Raw genomic sequence first — 18,735 nt, 5'->3', positions numbered from 1 at the left:
GTCCATACGACACATTTCCTCCACCCAGCAATTTGTGTAGACGTGCGTTGCGTCCTCGATCGGAGTCTGCCCATTTTCTCGCGACTCCTTTAGCTATTGTGAGCCGAGATGCGAAAAGAAACCTTTCACAGCTAAAATAAAAAAAATCCTTCCAGTAGCACCTTAAAGACCAACTAAGTTAGTTCTTGGTATGAAGAAGTATCTGAAGAATACCTGTATCTGAAGAAGTGTGCATGCACACGAAAGCTCATACCAAGAACTAACTTAGTTGGTCTTTAAGGTGCTACTGGAAGGAATTTTTTTATTTTGACTATGGCAGACCAACACGGCTACCTATCTGTAACTTTCACAGCTAGTTAACCTCGGGAGAAACGCAACCCACTCGTGTGTGTGTGTGTGTGTGTGTGTGTGTGTGTGTACAGTGGGAGGAAGAGGAAGCAGCTTAGGAATCTAAAGCTATGCTGTATATAAAATCTCGCTACCTCTACATGCAAGGAACCTTGACGGTGGTACCTGGTTTCAAAAGCAAGGATGCACAGAGGCTTGGGCAGCCTCATAAGTGCTCTTACCCAAAGGTTTGCAGGGAATGGATTAAGATTATTATTAAATTTATTGCCCGCCCTTCACCAGCAGATGCCAGGGAGGGTTACAACGATTTAAATTTTAGAATTAAAAACAGTTAAAGCAGAGCACAGTTAAAACAGAACACACACACACACCGTGCCGTCACAGAAGTACGGTGGGCCGTGAAAATACAGACCTCGTGTATGAAGAGATTGGCACTGCCGTTGACTTTGCTATGGAAAGTGGAAATGGAGTCACAGCGGCGGGCGATGTGGAGGCATTCAGTTGAATGTTCCACAACCCAGGAAAGACGAACTTCACTGTGGGGAAAGTCAGGTAGGAGTCTACACCTAATGGACCCGAACCAAACTTCGTTGAGCACCTACAGATTAACTTTCAAGCAGATCCGGGCTAAAGGCCACATTGTCATGGGCCGAACTTCTTCTTAGCGATCCAAAATCAAACACGTTTGCTTCCGAGACAAAGGAAAGTGAAGCCGGAAACTATCATTTTTACTCGGAAACAGGTTCCACTATATTCATAGCAGGGCTAAACCCCCCCATATAAAGTCAAGGTACTTTTCCTTTACAGGAATCACACCGAGCAGAATTCACCAAGGAAAGGGTCCTCTAACTAATTTTACTCGGTGGTAAGTCCGACTAAACTGGGCCTGAGAATCAAGGCCAGTCGTAGAAAAAGGAGACAATAGTCAGGAGTTAAACTGAACTTTATAAATTAAAAAAAGAATAGGTACAGGGGAACGGATTAACAAACAAATATTCACAAATATGCAGGCGTCCACCAGAGAGAATGACAGCGAGGTTTGCTGGGAAACTGAGACAGCGAAGAGACACGAGAAGACACTGAATAGTACTGAAACTCCCTTTAGAGGGTTCCCACCCCACCCCCGCAGGCCCGACTAAAATATTCACATTGAATATAAAAATAATTATCATAATAACAACAATTTAATACAACCGCAAAGTGCTAAAATATCAACTCTCCCAAATCCTCTCCATCATCGCCTCGAAGAAACCGGGCGCGATCCAGCGGGAAGTTACCCAGCGCAAGGCCCGTGGAAGTGAATGGGCAGCGGGGACTCACAGGCGGCGGCTCCTCCGTTGCCCAAGGGGGCCAGTTCGCGCCGGAGAACTTCCGGCAGGGTTGCGCCGAGGCGTAAAATAGGTTTGGATTTATTTGCGCTGTTCTGGGGTGCGTGTTGGGCAAAACCTCACCCTTTTGCCGCCTCGAAGAAAGAGAAGCGTGGAGCGGAGGCTGCCTTACATTCATCCAGCCCCGTCGGGGAGGCTCCACTGGAGTTTCGCTGGAAGACCAAAAGACATGGGGGAGGGGCAGATGAAATAATGATGTTCTTTGGGGTTCGGAGACAGCGGGTCGGAGTGCAGTTCTCCTCTGCCCCTGCTCCCCGCCCTCCGGGTCTCGTCCATTTGCCTTAGTCCGAAGCCACGGCTCTTAATCCAGCCTGGATCGAGGGCAGGGAGTCCCCGTCACTGCGTGGGTCACTGCGTGGCCCCGGCGGCCGCGGCGCAGGCGGAGAGAGCCCAGCCCGGTAGGCAATAATAGGGGTAATAGTAGGATGGCTGGAGGGAGAGGAGGGGCGGCGGCCGGAGGACCTCGCCCGGGTGATACTGCCTCTGGTCATCACGGACTAGCACCTTGACAGCCACTTTCTTGGCGGCCGGCGCCGAGGACAGCAGATCCGCGGCCAGCTGGCGCCGCTTGGTCTTGTAGCGCCGGTTCTGGAACCAGATCTTCACCTGCGTCTCGGTGAGCTTGAGCGACGCGGCCAGGTCGGCGCGCTCCGGCCCGGACAGGTAGCGCTGGTGGTTGAAGCGTCGCTCCAGCTCGAAGACTTGCGCGTGGGAAAACGCCGCCCGGGAGCGCTTCTTTCGCGGCTTCGGAGCTGCCGTCGAAGCGGCCATCGGGGCCGAGCCGGACCCAGCTGCTGCCGCCGCCGCCGCCTCGTCTTCCTCCGACGGGGCCTTGGAGCTCTTACCGCCACCTCTGCTGTTGCTCTGCTCTTCCTCGAGGTCGTCAGGATGGCTGCGATCTGAGGGAAACAGGGTGGAGGCACAAACAATCCAGAATCAGAAGAGGCGGGGCGCTGGGGGACCCCCAAAATGCCCTCGCCACCCACACCCGACTCAAACCGGAGCACACGGCGGGGATCCCACTGCCGTCTTTTCAAAGGCTCGCACCCATTGGCGGCACCCCGGGCAGGGGCGACGTTTCGGATTTGGAGAGGCACAAAGGGGTGGGGTGTTGTCAGAGAGAGGCAGAGAAAAGCAAATTTCTTGTGTATGTGTGTCACGCAGAAACTCACACACACATTTTTAACTTGCACATCTCAACCCAGTCCTCTTCTTTGTGCCTTTGAAATGCCCACGCAGTGACCTATTCTCACTCGAGAGTAAATCACAACAGTAACACGGGTTTGGAACCAGAGTTGGCCAGAAGTGTAGGATCTCCCGAGAAACACTCAGAAAGCATGGAGAGCCAAAGTCCGTTTGATTCGAAGTGAGCTCGAAGTGAGCCTCCACTTCGCTAGCACCTCTGCTTAGGACGAGCGACGGAGCCCGACTGAGCGACATTGCGCGCCTGGAATCCCCCAAGCCCAGGACTGTGTTTTGTGGTTCGCGGCCACCCTTCCCGCCTCGGATCCCACATTAACGCTTGACTCTGAAAGAAACAGGATTCGGATCAAAGGCCGCCGGCCGTCGTAAAACCACAGTCGGTTGTCAGCACCCCAGTAAATAGAGGGAGAAATGCCATTGCAAACAGCTTGCGTCCCTTGACCCCGAGAGACTGGCTTCGAAATAAGCCCGCCTGGACGCAAGGCTGTCGCAGGCGGGCGGCGGTCTCTGGACAGCGGCTCCCCTTTCGCTTTGAGGGAACATGCTTTCATTTGGGAAAAGAGCCTAAGGCGACCGCCCTATACGAGACTCACTCGGCCTGGGATTAAACCCCGTGGCATTTCGACAGACCACCCAAGCCTACATAAGGATCCAAGCGGGGCACCGCCAGACCAGGCGCTTCGGGGGAAGCCTGGAGGGACCCGCCTGGGGCTCTTCCCTTCTTCCCACGGAGGGCCACGGGAACGTGCCGGAGTAGATCGGCCTGCCGGTCACGAGGCCCTCGGAAGAGTGGCTGGAGGAAGGCCGGAAGAGAGACGGGGCTCGAAGAAGGACCTCGAAGGGGCAGAGGGGCTTTGGGAACCGGCTCTCGAGACTATTTCGCCCCAGACACGCTTTCTGGCCGAGCGCATTATCGTCTATGTTGGATTGCCTTTTTTCGCTGTTCGGACGGCATTTAAATTTGTTTCGCCACAAACTGGCAAGCCGCGTTTGCTTTGTCGTCAAAAAGCGGGATATAAATACCGACACGGAGTTGGGCCGGGTCCCTGGCTCATCCAGGAAGGAGGTGGACCTCGGAACCAGGCAGGATAGGGACCCAGGACGTCGTTTGAAGGGGCAGAACTGGCGGGCAGAGGCTATGCATCCCTGCGCCTCCCCTACCCCCAAAAGAACTCGCCCCCCCCCGCCCAATTGCTGGAGTCTTGTCATTAATATGCAGTTATTTTTCTTTGAGATCTTAACATATGGGGTGCAACTTCACACCTAGACATATACTTTGTCCCTTCTGTGCCCCCCCCCCGCCCATAGTTTTATCTGGTGCTGCCTCTGGATTTCGGATGGAGGCTCCTGCAGTCCGACCGCGAGCCTGCAAAGCCAGGAGGAGGGGGAGGCAGGGAGGAAGGCCTCCTTCGGGAATCTTGGGGAGGGGCACCCAACCAAAATCGCCCATCCCTCCCAGGGGGTACCTGATTCCCGTCTCAGTGAGATACCTGTCCTCCGCCCCTGCACTCAAAACGGGGCTGGGGTGGGTGGGCTCCACCTACAGCACAGCGCCAAATAGAGGTCACCCCCCCCCCACCCATCGAGTTCAGCGCAGGGCCGAGAAAGACTTTCTCTTTCACTCACGCATGAAAGTCGGCAACTGGACCGTCGCGGAGTTAGGAGGGAAGCCCCAGTCCCGGCGACCCGGCAGGCGAGCCCAGTTGGCAAACCAGGCAGGGAAAGGCTTCGGAGAGCCGAGCCCACTCAAGGCCACGCCACATCCGGCCACAGGCGTGAAAACCCAAAACGAAGCAACGGCGGTGGGCCTAGAAGCATTTAGGAGGATCTGCGTCTGTGTTTTACACTGTGTTTTAAACAGCACTCTTGGGCTCGTCCCCAGGACAGACAGCAAAATACTGTAGCAAAAACGGTTTCAATGGATGCAGCTGAATTCTTGTTTTGTTTGACCTTGCGAGTCTCAATACGGATTAACCGAAATATTTTGAGCTCCGTTGATCTTAAAATCGTGCTCAGTACTACGTAGGGCTTAATGAGGTTGTGGATCGGACCGGCCAAAGTATGCCTTACACGAAATTTAATCCGGCTCACGTGACTGGAAATCCTGGAACCGTGAACCGAAAAGGGATTTTAGCTGACCCCCGCAAATAAATATCACTCGCTTGCTCTCCCACTAATCTACGGCGGCGGCTGCCCTCCCCTTCTCCCCGTGGCAATGGATCCTCATTCAGAGGCAGGATCCTGCCTTATGAAAGCTACACCTCAAAGCTTACATTAAAAAAAAGAAAACAAAAATTCGGGAGAAGTTAAGCGCAGGAGTTCCGCGCAAAAGTCTGAAGTATGCGCGCAACTCTGCTTAAGAACTGGCTAGGCTCGAAAGCCCGCAGCCTGGGCTGGATCGCGGGGTTACTGCTCTTGTTTTTAGGGCTATTATTCCCGCCCTCGAGGCTGAAATAATCTTGCTTCTCCTCCGTTCCTGGACGTCCATTCCCGCCAGTCCTTTTGCTCCCAGACCTCGCCCGGCCTGCCAGCCTTGGTTCTTCCGCAATGGCCACCAGGCGAACAAGCGCCCTTGAAGGCTGGGAAACTCCCTGGAGTAAAACAGCCCTCTGCATGGTTTCCGGAGTAGGCCGGAAGGAACAAACTGACTTCTTCTTTTTGGGGGGTGGGGTGCGGCTTTCGGTAATGGCTCTGCCCCGAAGATGCTGCTTTTTCCCGCAGGCAAGGCGCCCTATTTCACGGCCCCTCCCTGGCACGTGGACGCGGAACCGGGTCGCCATGTAAGTGGGTACCAGGCAGTGGGACTCCCCGCCCCGGATTTTGCCACCAAATTCGCATCCTTTGGATCGCATCCCGAAGTCTGCGTCCAGAGGAGCCGCCTCGGGGTTGAGGAAACGAGGAGAGTCGCCGTTTTCAAGCGAAAGTCTAAGAGGCTCTCTGGGACGGAGGGCCTGCAGCCTGCCTCCAGCTCCGGGGCCTCCAGAATGGGGCGAGCGGGGACTGGGAGTAGCCGCGGGTGATGGACTCGCTGTCTAGCCTAATGCTGCCGTCTTATCTGTACCCGCTTAACCCCATTGAACTGAACGGAAGCAATTTCTGTATAGGATTTCTCCCTAGGGTTGTGCTGTAGACGAATTAAGTGAAACACTATGGATTAAAAAGAAACAGATTTCTATATAATAAAGTTGGGAGTGGAGTTCGGGAAGATGGGATTATAAAGGTCCGCATCACCGAAATTTTAGTGGAGATTACTCCGAGGCTGGTGTGCGCGCGTGTTTGCAGGACTGCAAGAGACACGGACAAAGCAAAAACGAAAATAAATAAGCTGCAACTTTATGCTCCAGTGTTTTAAAAGCAACTCGCTTTACATGGGACCTAAGCTTTGAATAACCAAGGCGCTGAAAGGTTCCATTTAAAATGTAGCAAGGTGCGAGACCTGAAGATCATGATCCATTTAATTAATATTTTTAAAGAGTTCTTTCTCCTTTGGGCGGAGGGGGGTTGCGGCCTTGAACATCAAAAGACTCTGCTTGTAACGTTGAGATGCGCTATTTAAACAAAGGCAATCGAAAAATACACTTAAGCCTTCGGGACGAGAGCTACAGTAAAAACTTCTACTGGCCTATTGAGGACACGCTTTTTATGGAGAAAGCAGTAAAAAAACATGACTCCCTGGGCCGCAAGCTGGAAGGGTCCAGAATTCTGTGGCCTCAGCCCGAGTTTTTCCACCATGAGCAGCAGGAGAGAGCGAGACGCAGTCAGTAGTGCTAAATTCTCCATCCCATCCGTCTCCATTCGGACTAACAGCGCACTCTTAAGCGCGCGTGTTCCGGACCAAGTCTAAGCGCTCTGCAGTGGGCCTTAGATCTAGGTGTAAGTGTGCAAAGGACTGCAGCGTTAAAATAGTAGTTGGATCGTTCCCCCTACAGCATGTTTCCTAGGGCAGGGATCTTCTGAAAGGCCGCTCAAAGTGGAACTCTAAAGCGGCCCTAACAGGCTAACTGGCGTCTCCAGATCAGTGGGGCAGATTCGTTCCTTTGGCACACGGAGGGTGCGTGTTTCTCTGTGTTAACACGCGATGATTTAGGGTGGTCATTCTCATCCCCCCCCCCCGCCCCTGCCCTGCTATTCCAATTCGTGCTTAATAGGTGCCGCGGAACTGGCATTTCTGGGAATCAGCTCCTGCGAGCAAAGCGCCATGGGTTGGCCATTTTAATCCGGATTTCAAAAGCGCAAACTCCACCCTGGGACTCCCGCGTAATCTCTGCGTACCTGAGATTCGGGCTGAGAGCTCAATGTCGCTGAGACCCTCCGGGGACCGTTCCTGGAGCTCCTGTCCCGGTGGCTCCCTGCCCGAGCCCTCCGACAGCGATCGGGCGCCAGAACCAGAGGACTGCCCTTCTCGTGGCCTCCGGGAGGCCGCGGGCGATTTGCTGCCGTCCTCGTCGTCGTCCTCTTCGTCGTCGTCGTCCTCCTCCTTGTCGCCCTCTTGCTCCTCGCTCAGGACCGAGTCGGAGTCCCAGACGGCGAGTCCGGGAGCCCTGGAAGCCGCGGGGGCCAAGGCGGAGGCAGGCTGGTGCTGCTGCAGCGCTGCGGCCAGCGCCGCGGCTTCGTCGCCGAAGAGCCTCCAGCAGCAGGCGGGCGCCACGTCGGGGCTGGCGGAGGCGCCCCCTGCGGGCGGCGGCGGCTGCAGTCGGCCTTGCAGGAAGCCCCGCGCACTCCGCTCTTCCTTTTTGTTGAGGATGGCCTGGATGGAGAAGGGCGTCGGGGCAGGGGTGCTGCTGCTGCGCACCGCCATCGGTCTCCGGCCCCCGCCCCTCGGGCTCCCTCTCCAGCGGGAAGCCTCCCTTCAGCTGGGCGAGCGCATCGCCTCTCCTCGGGCTGCAGCAGCAGCAGCAGCAGCGGCGCCGTCGGGGCCCCGGGGCGTCCTGCGCAGTCTTCCCATAAAGAGCCCGGCAGGCGTCGGGTCTGCCTGGGGCGCTCGCGCCCGCTCGGCGCGGCTCCTCCAGCTCCGGTCCCCCCTCGGCAGGCCCTCCCCGTCGTTCCCCCTCCACCTCTGTTTCTTTCCTCTCCCCTCCTCGGCCTTTTTCAGGCGAGCCCAGCTGTCATTCCTCTCCGGTGAGTGACAGCTCCCGGGCCGGCCTTTCCCATTGGGCAGGGCTCTGCCCCGGGAGCCGCCTGATTGGCTCTCACGGCAGCCCGAAGAAGTTGTTAATTTTTTCCAGGCAAAGCGATCTGGGCGCGAGTTGGGGGTCCCGGACCAGCGCTGGCCGTTAACCCTTTCCCAGCCGAGCCACCGCGCGCTGGCTTCGCTGCCCTTCGCTCCTCGAGAAAACTATTAACTGCAGCTGGCTGTGCTCACGATCCTGTACTCGCTGAACTTCAGTGAGACATACTTCTGAGTAAGCGGCGAAGGGACCCGGCTGTCAAACTCCGCCGAGGGAAACGTCTTTTGCAAAACGAACCAATCGCGCGCGGGGGGCGGGTGGGGAGGGGGCGAGATCTGCCTCGAACATGGGGAAACTAATGGAAACCGTTTAATTTCCCCTCCATTTTTTCTAGGTTGCAAACATTTTCTCTCCCTGCGTAGTTTTCAAATGGTCGATTTAATGTATTTCTGTATAATCCCACCTCGGATATGCAGTTAGGTGCTTCGATATTAAGATGATGGGCCTTCAAATGTTTTCCTGTTAGGCAATTTTATCAGATGAGGTCAGTTTTGTCGTGGCGATGATGTTATATCAAAGATGAATTATTTTTAATCAGTTTTGCGACAGCTATTTCCCCCATCATGGATAGATGCTAGATAGATCCTTCCAGGATGGTATTCATTCGTTGCATCAGAAGCCCCTGCTAGCACAGTGAAAGAAAAAAACTACTATAGAGATGATTAACTGGACGCATCATTAGTAATCAAAGAGAGTCTTTGATTATTGATAATTCATGGCAAGGCCAATAGAGAAGGAACAAATCTCGCTCTTCCTTCTTCCTGGAAGCATGGTAAGCGTCTTCTGCAAGCCGATGAAAACTCCAGAGTCCTGCGGTACCTTAAAGGCCAACAAAGTTAGAGCGTGATCCGGATTCCAATGGGGGAACTTAAGAGCAACTTCTCACGCTGAAACCAACGGGACGCAACTTTGAGCTCGACTCTGGCAGCATTGTGCCCTAAAGTAGTCAGAACCTGAATTTTCGTAATAAGAGCTTGTATACCAATTAAAAAACAGTAATTCTTAATGTAGCACGTATGGCGATGGCTTTCCTTCTTTATATTCCCTGGAGACGCAGCTCTTCTGTTTCCCATTCGCAACCCGGAGCAGCTTGACGACTCTCAGAGAACTTTCCAAGTGTGTCGAGTACACGTTACGAGAAAGCCAGGCGTGGAAATAAAGTGATCTGGTCCCGGGGGAAATGCTGGTTTCGCTTGCTTCAGCTGCCCAACATTTCCCAAAATGTGCCACCATTCTCCGGCGCTTGTTGCAGGCAAACAGATCTGCAAAGGAAAATCATTTTTGCGAGGTCTCTGCGTGTACGTGCAAGAAACAAACTCGAGGTGGAAGAGGCCCAGGGGAAGAAGGCACAATCGAGAAAAGCCAGCGGGGGGGGGGGGTGTGGAGAATGCAAAAAGTAGGGGCGACAGGGATGGGGGGTGCGACTTTTGTGGTGTTTCAAAATGCTGCACGCCTAAGGAAAGTTGGGGGTCAGCTTGACATTGGTGTGTGCGAGCAGCAGCAAAATAATAATAATAATAATAATAATGCTATTGGGGGGCTCCATTGAAAGGAGGGCAGGGAGCAGGCGATCATTATCCTACAGGGCCAGGGGTGTAAATACGCCCAAATAGGAGCAACTCCAACCAGGGGCGGGTAAAACCAAAGTGCTTCACCCGCCCCGCGTCCATCTTGGATCTTAGGCGATCCGCTCCAGAGCCGTCCTTCGGGCCTCGCGGCCTGTCCTGAGCCCTCGAAAGGCCTCCAGCGCCTTTTCCTTCCCGCTCAAGAGGGAGCTCCGGGCGGGACCCCGGGCGAGGCCAAGGTCCCGTGGAGCGAGGAGTCCGGTCCTTGTGAGGGGGCCCGGGCAGGCCAGCCCCGAGGAAAGGGCAGGCGAGCGCCAGGCGGGCAGCAGAGCCCGAGGCCCAGCTTCACTCGCGCCCTTTCCCCGCAGAGCGAACCGTGGCTTGAAGGTCGCCGCGGGCTGCCGGGAAAGGCGGGAGAGTCGCTGGAAGCCCCGGAGGCCGCGAGGAGAAGCCTGGCTGGCAGGCGGCGCGGTTCAGGGCGGCCTCTCCTTCTCCTCGTCCTCTGCCCGCCGCCTCTCGGTGGGCCTCGGCGGCTTCGGAACTCGCCCAAAGGCCCGGGCCCCGTTTGCGGAGGGCACCCAGTCATGCAGGGTGCTGGAACGACAACAGCGGCCAAAGCTTTTTAATGAAGAAGTGGGTGGGTGTTTCGCTCAGAGGTCAACAAGGTGGGGATGAGCATGAAGTTGGCCCCAAAGGCCCGACTGAAACTCGCGAGGAAGAGATGGCCGAGCCACCCCGCCCTCCTCAGCCGGCCTTGACTTGACCAGGGAAGGGGTCTCTGAGGTGAGGAGGCGCAGGCCCCGAAAGAGACGGAGCCCGCCCGCCTCAGAAAAGGGAACGGAAACACCTCGGCCAAGAGGCCGCCTCAGGCTGGACATGGTCGCCTCAGAAGGCTCTTGTAGGGCAGGAAAAGGTTCCCAAGAGGGCAGCCCCAAAGATGGAGAGGCGCAGCCCGGACAGGAGAAGGTGGCGCGCCCGGGGCTTCTTTTGGTGTTTCGCTTAGTGGAAAAGGCGCGCGATGGGGGTGTACAGAGCGAGTGGATGGGCGGGGAGCTTCCCGTCGCCGCCAGAGGATCCTCCTCGATCGCCCAGTGGAGCTGGATCATGCTGGGAGATTTAGGGCAGGAGAAGGGAAGCGCTCTCTCGGATCTCGGGCCGCCTTTGAGTCCCGAGGCCAGTCGCTGAGGAAAACGGCGCGAAGGGGCCGCAGGGCTCTCGGGCTCCCCAGAGGCACCTGGATGGTGGCCAGCGGTGGGAAGCAGGCCGCCTTCCAACAGGTCACGTTCTCTTATGAGCAGCCCCGTCGCCCGTCTCCGCCATTCCCGAGGGCCAGCAGCCTAAGAGTGGGGGGCACCGGGGCAGATCCGGCAGAGGAAGCTGGCCTCCCCCCAAGACTTGCTCCCGAGAAAAATGTGCCTGGGATCGGGTCACCTTTGTTAGCCAAGTCGGGCGGGGGAAGGAAGATCAAGGCCTTCCCCAAGGTCGCACCCACGACAGTCCAGAATTACTCGCCTAAAAAGACACGCGAGCCAAACACGTTTGGATCCCCGTTGATTTCAATGGGGGAAGACGCTCATCTGCACTCGAAAGAAAGCCATATAAGAAATGCAACAGGATGGATTTCCTTCGTTTTTGTAAACCGCTTTAAGAGGGTTTTTTTTATAAAAGCAATCAAGCGGGGTATATATAAAAACAAATTTCTAGCCCGCCCTTCCTCACACACGTGACCCCAGGGCTGGGTCCATCAAATAGAGCATCTAGAACAGTCACCCCCAAACTCGGCCCTCCAGATGCTTTGGGACTACAACTCCCATCATCCGTAGCTAACAGGACCAGTGGTCAGGGATGATGGGAATTGTAGTCCCAAAGCATCTGGCGGGCCGAGTTTGGGGATGCCTGATCTAGAACAAATAGAACAATGTTTGGTGACCCAGACTCGTCCTGCCTCCTTAGCAAGCGTTCATCGTTGCAACCTTAAACGCCTCCTCAGCTCTATCCTTGCAACCAACACCACCCGCAAGGCTTTAGTTTGGGCGAGTCCAAAATTTTGATGTCAAAATCACACTCGCTTAATGCAAGGAGAAATCGCTTCCCGGGAACAGGAGCAGGCGGTTCCAGCGATGCCTTTCTGCCACAGCTCAGCGATAGAGCAGGTCCCACCAAATCCAACCTCCAGCACCTTCAGGGTAGACTTGTGCGGGGAACCTTTGGCCGGTTATCTGTTGCCGGACTCCAACTCCCATCAGCCTCAGCAAGCATGGCCAATGGTCACAGATGATAGGAGTTGTAGTCCAGCAACGTCAGGCGGCCCAAAAGGTTCCCCACACCTGGTGCGTGTAGACAATACTGAACTAAATGGACCAGTGGTCTGACTTCCCTTGAGACGCATCCCTTGTATCCGTTTTTGACCCTGTGGATTTGGCTGCTCCAGCATGACTTCGGATTGGGCTATTATCAGGATGCTAATCCATAGCTAGAGGACGGAAGAGGAAGCTAGATCCGACCTGCGTGTCCGCCTCCAACCCGCCCCCCTCTTTCTTTGAGCCAGGGATGCTCACCTGGCAAGGGAGAAGGAGAGACATGTGGCCGTGAGCATCTAAGGCTGCACTCGTAGGCGCGCTTTTTTCATTGGAGACTCCCATTGACATCAGAGAGATTTACTCCTGCGTAAAGGTGCATAGGAAGGATCCAGCTGCACAGGGTAGACTTGAAGGGAGAGGGGAAATCTCCCATCAGATTCCCCCCTCTCCTTTTTTTGTGAAGATCTAAAGCGGGAGGGTTCATCTGGCACAGTGACCTGGTGGTTCAGGTACGGTGCCGGCATGGATGAGGGCCGGGCTGAAAGGGATGAGACCGCGGGTTAAAAATAGTCCTTGCTATCTGCGTCGGCAGGTAGAGTGAAAAGGTAGCTCTGTCTCCCCACCTCCCGGTCACTGGTCGCGAACTGCAGGGCTGGCAGGCGGAAGCGCGCTTAAGCTAAGGGGAGGCAGGGAGGGGAAGCTGCAACCCCCCCCCCCAGTCAATAAAAAACACATAGCTAACTGAAGTTCTGCCCACCCCGAACAAAAATTCTGGTTATGCTCATGCTGAGGTGGGATGTGCATGAATTGCTTCCCACGCAAGTAAGGAAGCACTTGATCTATGTCCGTCCTCATATATTTCCATATGCTCCAACGTTTCCCCGATGAAAATAGGGACGTCCCATTCCAGAATGATAATTTTAATATGTATACCCTACGCATCTTACCACTCTGGGCAGCTTCCAACCTATGAAAACACAAAACATTACACATTTTAGAAACTTCGCTTTACAGGATTGCCTTCAGGCGGCTCCAGGGTCGGATAACTCCATACCCTCCAACATTTCTCAAATGAAAATAGGGATGTCCTAAGGAAAAGCGGGACATTCCAGAATCAAATCAGAAACCGGGAAATCAGGGACGCCCCTGGAAAATAAGGACACTTGCAGGGTCTGTATTTCTCGGTCTCACGGGGGAATATCAACCGCGCATATAACTCAACTTGTTTCGGAAGATCAACCTTTTTAATCCGGACAGACAGCCGAAACACTCGGTACCCAGTGAGTTTGTATTTGGGGAAAAACAACCCGACTCCAATACATAGACACAAATAGATATTGTGCGCCACCTAGAGGCATATGGCTATCACTGCCTTCTGAAGCGGAGTGGGGCGAAGGATAATAGAATCACAGAACTGTAGAGTTTGAAAGGACCCCAAGGGTCATCTAGTCCAACCTTCTGCAATGCGGAAATCTCAGCACACGCCCCCCCCCCGCAATTTGTCCCTACTTAGCTTTTACAAAACATGCTAGCAGTTCTATTGCTGCACCACTAAGATGGGATATTACCTCGCAGCTGATAATTTCTATTTCAACAGAGTTTTAGCTATTAAATAAAGGACTGGGAAACTTAAATGTTCTTTTTCGTTCAACTGGCTGCTTAGTAGCAGAATCCTATCAGTGTCTGTCCCAGTGATGCTTACTCTCAATTAAGAGTCACAACTTCAGTCTCCTGAGGAAATAAATGTGATTGAGAAGTTCTTAAATTTAGCTGGATTGTGCGCTTATTAGTTGGATTTTTAAATAACTTATTGGACTGATTGGACAATGTCAGTTGCTTAATCATCTGCCCCGAAACAGGTTAATTTATCAATTAGATTTAAATACAGCTGCATATTCGTCAACACAACCTTCTTACACATTCTCTATTGCTGACCAGAGTAAGCTCAGTTCTTTGGTATTCCAGGGAGCTGGCAGCAATGAAGAAGTTGTGGGGACAATTGAATATCCAGCTTAATGTAGATTGTGGTTGGTTGTGGGGAAGACCTCAATACAAGTCTGGCTGAACATGGGCAAAGGCCCCTTGAAGGCAAGGCCAATCTGGTCATGATGATGACGACGATGGCAAAAAAGAATGCCAATAAAGGCTTATGGTACCTCAAAGACTGCCAGATTTATTTATTTTTTAAAAATAACACATTTTGTTATGGCAGTTTATGTGGACAAGCATATACTTTATAAGATGCAAATAATGAAATTGGTATTTAAAGCGCCATGACATCTTTTGTTGTTTTTGCTGCAACAGACTAATGCAGCTACTGCTCTGGGAACTGTTAGCCAAAAAGAAATACATCACCGCCACTCCTGTGTCTGCTCTGTGCTGCCAAGTAGAGCTTTCCTGGATAGTGAGAAGCCTCCTCTATTTAGGGTTCTTGGAGTGTGGTCTAGAACCCTAGGTAGCCTGCTGTGACTTGTTTGCTGAGCATTTTTCTTTTTTAAAAAAATATTTTTATTGCTTTTTTCAGACACAAGTATACAGTCAGCATAGGAAAATAACAGTAGTAGAAAAAGAGAAGAAAAAAAAGAAGAAAGAAAAACAAAAGAAAACCATCCTTCCAAAGTGTTTTCCCATAACCAACCGGACCTCCCCACATCTCCCCCACCCTGCACTCTCCACAACAAAGACATCAGCAAATTATTACCTTGTTTCATGCATTCTTTTGTATTTTCAAATAGATTATACTTTATGTTTAAGATGCTTATTATCTAATTACTTTACCTTAAAATGAATATGATGTTGCTTTAAACGTTAGTCCTTTCATAATTATAACTTAGTTTCCATATCACCGAATCTTATTGCTGAAGCTAAATTTTCTATATCATGCAAACTCTTAACATTCATATAACTTATAATATTTTTGTAAATAGTCCTTAAATTTTTTCCAATCCTCTTCCATTGTTTCTTCTCCCAAATCTCGGATTCTGCCAGTCATTTCAGCCAGTTCCATATAGTCCATCAATTGCGTCTGCCACTCTTCCAGTGTGGGCAAATCTTGTGTCTTCCAATGTTTTGCAATAAGTATTCTTGCTGCTGTCGTTGCGTACATATAAAAGGTTCTGTCCTTCTTTGACACCATCTGGCCGGCAATGCCCAGGAGAAAGGCCTCTGGTTTCTTAGGAAAGGTGTACTTAAACACCTTTTTAAACTCATTGTAGATCATTTCCCAGAAGGCCTTCACTTTTGGGCAAGTCCACCAGAGGTGAAAGAATGTCCCTTCAGCCTCCTTACATTTCCAACATTTATTATCAGACAAATGATATATCTTAGCAAGCTTGACTGGGGTCATGTACCACCTGTATATCATTTTCATAATATTCTCTTTCAAGGCATTACATGCCGTAAATTTCATACCAGTGGTCCATAACCTTTCCCAGTCTTCAAACATAATGTTGTACCCAATGTCCTGAGCCCATTTTATCATTGCTGATTTAACTGTCTCATCCTGAGTGTTCCATTTAAGCAGCAAATTATACATTCTCGAAAGTACTTTAGTCTTTGGTTCTAACAATTCTGTCTCTAGTTTCGATTTTTCCACCTGGAAGCCTGTTTTTTTATCCAATTTAAAAACCTCTTGTAATTGAGCATAATGAAACCAATTTCTTTATATAAATGAGGACAACAAAATAAATGAGGACAATGAAACTTCAAAATTGGTTTCATTTTTCTAGAAATCACATCTGCTCTGACCTGGACTCTAGGTTAAATTGTAGCAATCCTTGTGGGTTGCCTGAAGGGAATGGGAGAGGCTGTATAGCTCAGCGGTTCCACTCTAAACTGGCAGATTGCTTCCATGGTGCTGGAGATTTTCAACACTGTGCTATGATGTTCTACAAGCTTCAGTTGTATCCATTATCCTTCATGCTTTTTAACATCTGTGTCAGGGGTCGGGAACCTTTGCTCTGCAGGCTCATCAATGGGTCCAATTTCATCCCAGTTCAAACCATGTTCACCTGCCCACCAGCTGATGTGAGGTTCAAATTTGTGTGGTGCACAAAATTGTGTGGTACTTCTTGCTTCCTAAAATGCTGAGCCCAGGGCTTGTAATGCCCCCTGCATGGCTGCCCCCTTGCCATTGAAATGCTTTATAAATCCATCAAGGCTGTGTTCTGAGCAGGTACCTGGAGTCATTAACTGGATGGACAGGGACCAACAAATTTAAACTGGCTCCAGTGGAAGATGGAGGTACTGTTTTGGTCCTCCATAAAGATTTGTTTTATTTTTAAGTATCAGGATGTTGACCTCTGGGCCTTACAATATGGAAGCTGAAGGGTAACTAATGTTTCCAAGTAGTGGCATATTTCAATGGAGGCATTGAACATTGTTGTCCTCATTTATATAAAGAACACATCATTGGTACATATATGAAAATGAATATTTATTCATTATCATTGTTTCCCCCCCAAAATGAATACCATCATCTATATTTTACAAATAGCAATAATAAATTACAAAAGGAAAAAAACCTGACATTCAAAGATGGAAAGTCAATTTTGAGGAATCGATATTGTTCATTCATATTCAGATAGTTGAGATGGCTTGTAGCTCAGGACGTCTAAATGTCCTTTGCTGGTGTGGGTAAGGGACTTGAAACATAAAAGTCCCGAAAGATTGCATAAAAATGTTCCACAGGTTCTTTTCCTTTATGACTCAGAGGTTGTGAGTTATTTTGTTGGCAATTGCTATGTACCAAACAAACATTTTTTATACCATAATTCAATAAATATTTGTTTGTTCATCTTCTACTATACCTTAATTTTTCAGCAATCACTATGGATCCGATTTGACTGCACCATAAATCCTTATTTAACTCCTCTAAATATTTCACTTTTCTTAATAGAACCATCCTGGCAGCTAACAACAGAGATAGAATCAATTCTCTATCCAATCTGCTTCCGTTTGGCCCATCTAATATCCCCAGGAACGCTAGTGAAGGGAACAGTATCAATGCTTGTATTGTTGTTAAATTCATTTCTAGGAACACCATCTCCCAGAAAGCTGTAATTTAAATGATTTTTACCCTACTCTACAGGTGAAAAAGCAAGCAGAGTGGCTCAATTTAAAAAGTCTCTACTTTCAGGTTTACAGTCTGAAATATGCAAGACAAAAGGCGGAAGAGATGGAGGGAGAGAAAAAGCACCCATTTCATAGTTACAGCTACATTTCTTATAACAGTCCAGATGGAAGGGAAACACTCTGGGACTGAAATATTCAATAAAGGGTGGGTGGGTTATAAAACAAGCATCTCAGGTAGCCAGCCTACTAGAGTAGAATGACTGCTGGTGTGTAATATGACAGTCCAAAGAAGAACTGATGGAATATCAGCGTAAAACAGGACGAGGGTGGTTCCACTGTGGCTCAACTGATCTAAATACTGACCACCCATAAATCCCTTATTTTAAGAAAGACAGAGATGACTGAATCAGCCATGGATCTCAGCTGTCCAGAGTCAGAGCTCTTACCGTGCAGAAGCCGTAGAGAGAATCCTTCATTTTCTCCCACTGACACTTGAAAGTACTGGATTGTTCCCTGTCTTTGAATGGTTAGAATATCAGGATTTCAATCTTTCTCTTCTTATTTTCCTTATTTTTTTAGGGAAAAGATCCATGTTCATTTAAGAGCTGGGGACTCAAATACAAACATTCTTTATAGAGGTTTACAACCTCAGGGAAATAAATGTCTGAATTTTGCTGACTGTGCTGGATAAAACTGTTTTGTCATCTTTAAAAGCTTAAAGCCACAGCTGCTGGGAAGCAAAATAAAAGACATTTTTGTAACCTCATATCTGGAGCTAAAGATTGGGTTCTGGCACTTAGGATACTGAAATATATCCCAGCCAGCCAGCCCTGTAATTCCGCTTTAACACTCTTCTTTTTCAGCTCCCTCTCCCCTTCCATTCTCTTCAACCGTTCCTACTGAAATCTGATTAAAGGAAGTTGCCTTATTATTATTATTATTATTATTATTAATATCCCGCCCTCCCCAGCCGAAGCCGGGCTCAGGGCGGCTAACAACAATCAAATAATCAAACAATCAAATAATCCGACATTCTAAAGACATTTCATTATAAAAATTAATCAAAATCAAATTAATGGCAACCGTTAAGCAAAATTCTGTGCAGGTTGCCAGAGGAGGGAGTCAGGCTGCACCCTGACCAAAGGCCTGGCGGAACAACTCTGTCTTGCAGGCCTTGCGGAAAGATGTCAGGTCCTGCAGGGCCCTAGTCTCTTGTGACAGAGCGTTCCACCAGGTTGGAGCCACAGCCGAAAAAGCCCTGGCTCTAGTTGAGGCCAGCCTAACTTCTCTGTGGCCTGGGACCTTCAGGATGTTTTTATTTGCAGACCGTAGGTTCCTCCGTGGGGCATACCAGGAGAGTGGAGAGTGGAGAGTAGGTTCCTCCGTGGGGCATACCAGGAGAGTGGAGCACACATCATCATTGTCAGAAAGATGCATTTCCCAGAGGTGAATCATCAGCATCGTGGTGGTTTTCAACACCTTCATATTCTGAGTGTGTTTTCTATGTTTCATATGAAGCTACCATGCTTTGTGTCAGACGAGTCCATACAGTTTTGTCTCTTCTAGTTGGCAGTAGCCATTGGCCATGCTGCCAGGGCAGGGAATGCAGAAAGGCCTAGGTGAGGAGGGA

At 50.7% G+C, this 18,735-nt stretch overlaps 1 protein-coding gene across 2 annotated transcripts; it reads right to left on the bottom strand.

The window, feature by feature from the left end:
• Positions 1 to 1,275: 1,275 nt before the first annotated feature.
• On the bottom strand, positions 1,276 to 8,424 carry NKX3-2 (NK3 homeobox 2). 2 transcript variants are annotated; one of them, XM_083460787.1, is made up of 3 exons: positions 7,212 to 8,424; positions 2,343 to 2,635; positions 1,276 to 1,888 (listed from the first exon to the last, which is right to left on the bottom strand). In XM_083460787.1, exons 1-3 carry the CDS (start codon positions 7,735 to 7,737, stop codon positions 1,796 to 1,798), a joined length of 912 nt encoding a protein of 303 aa, XP_083316913.1. In that variant the 5' UTR covers positions 7,738 to 8,424; the 3' UTR covers positions 1,276 to 1,795. The 2 variants fall into 2 exon arrangements, with proteins under 2 accessions (XP_083316913.1, XP_083316912.1); XM_083460786.1 differs by having other exon boundaries at positions 1,276 to 2,635.
• Positions 8,425 to 18,735: the final 10,311 nt, after the last annotated feature.

The sequence above is a fragment of the Podarcis liolepis genome (genome assembly GCF_965112155.1).
Source record: "Podarcis liolepis genome assembly, chromosome: 9".
Lineage (NCBI taxonomy): Eukaryota > Metazoa > Chordata > Lepidosauria > Squamata > Lacertidae > Podarcis > Podarcis liolepis.
Note: the sequence above shows the minus strand (reverse complement) of the source record. Positions and strands in the feature narration are given on the sequence as shown.

What these genes read in the sequence shown, in the direction of transcription:
- NKX3-2 (XM_083460786.1), bottom strand. Translation starts at nt 7,737, where the DNA reads ATGGCGGTGCGCAGCAGCAGCACCCCTGCCCCGACGCCCTTCTCCATC. An exon ending in GCTCTCAGCCCGAATCTCAG is followed by an intron (nt 2,636 to 7,211) that starts GTACGCAGAGAT and finishes TGTTTCCCTCAG; the next exon opens with ATCGCAGCCATCCTGACGAC.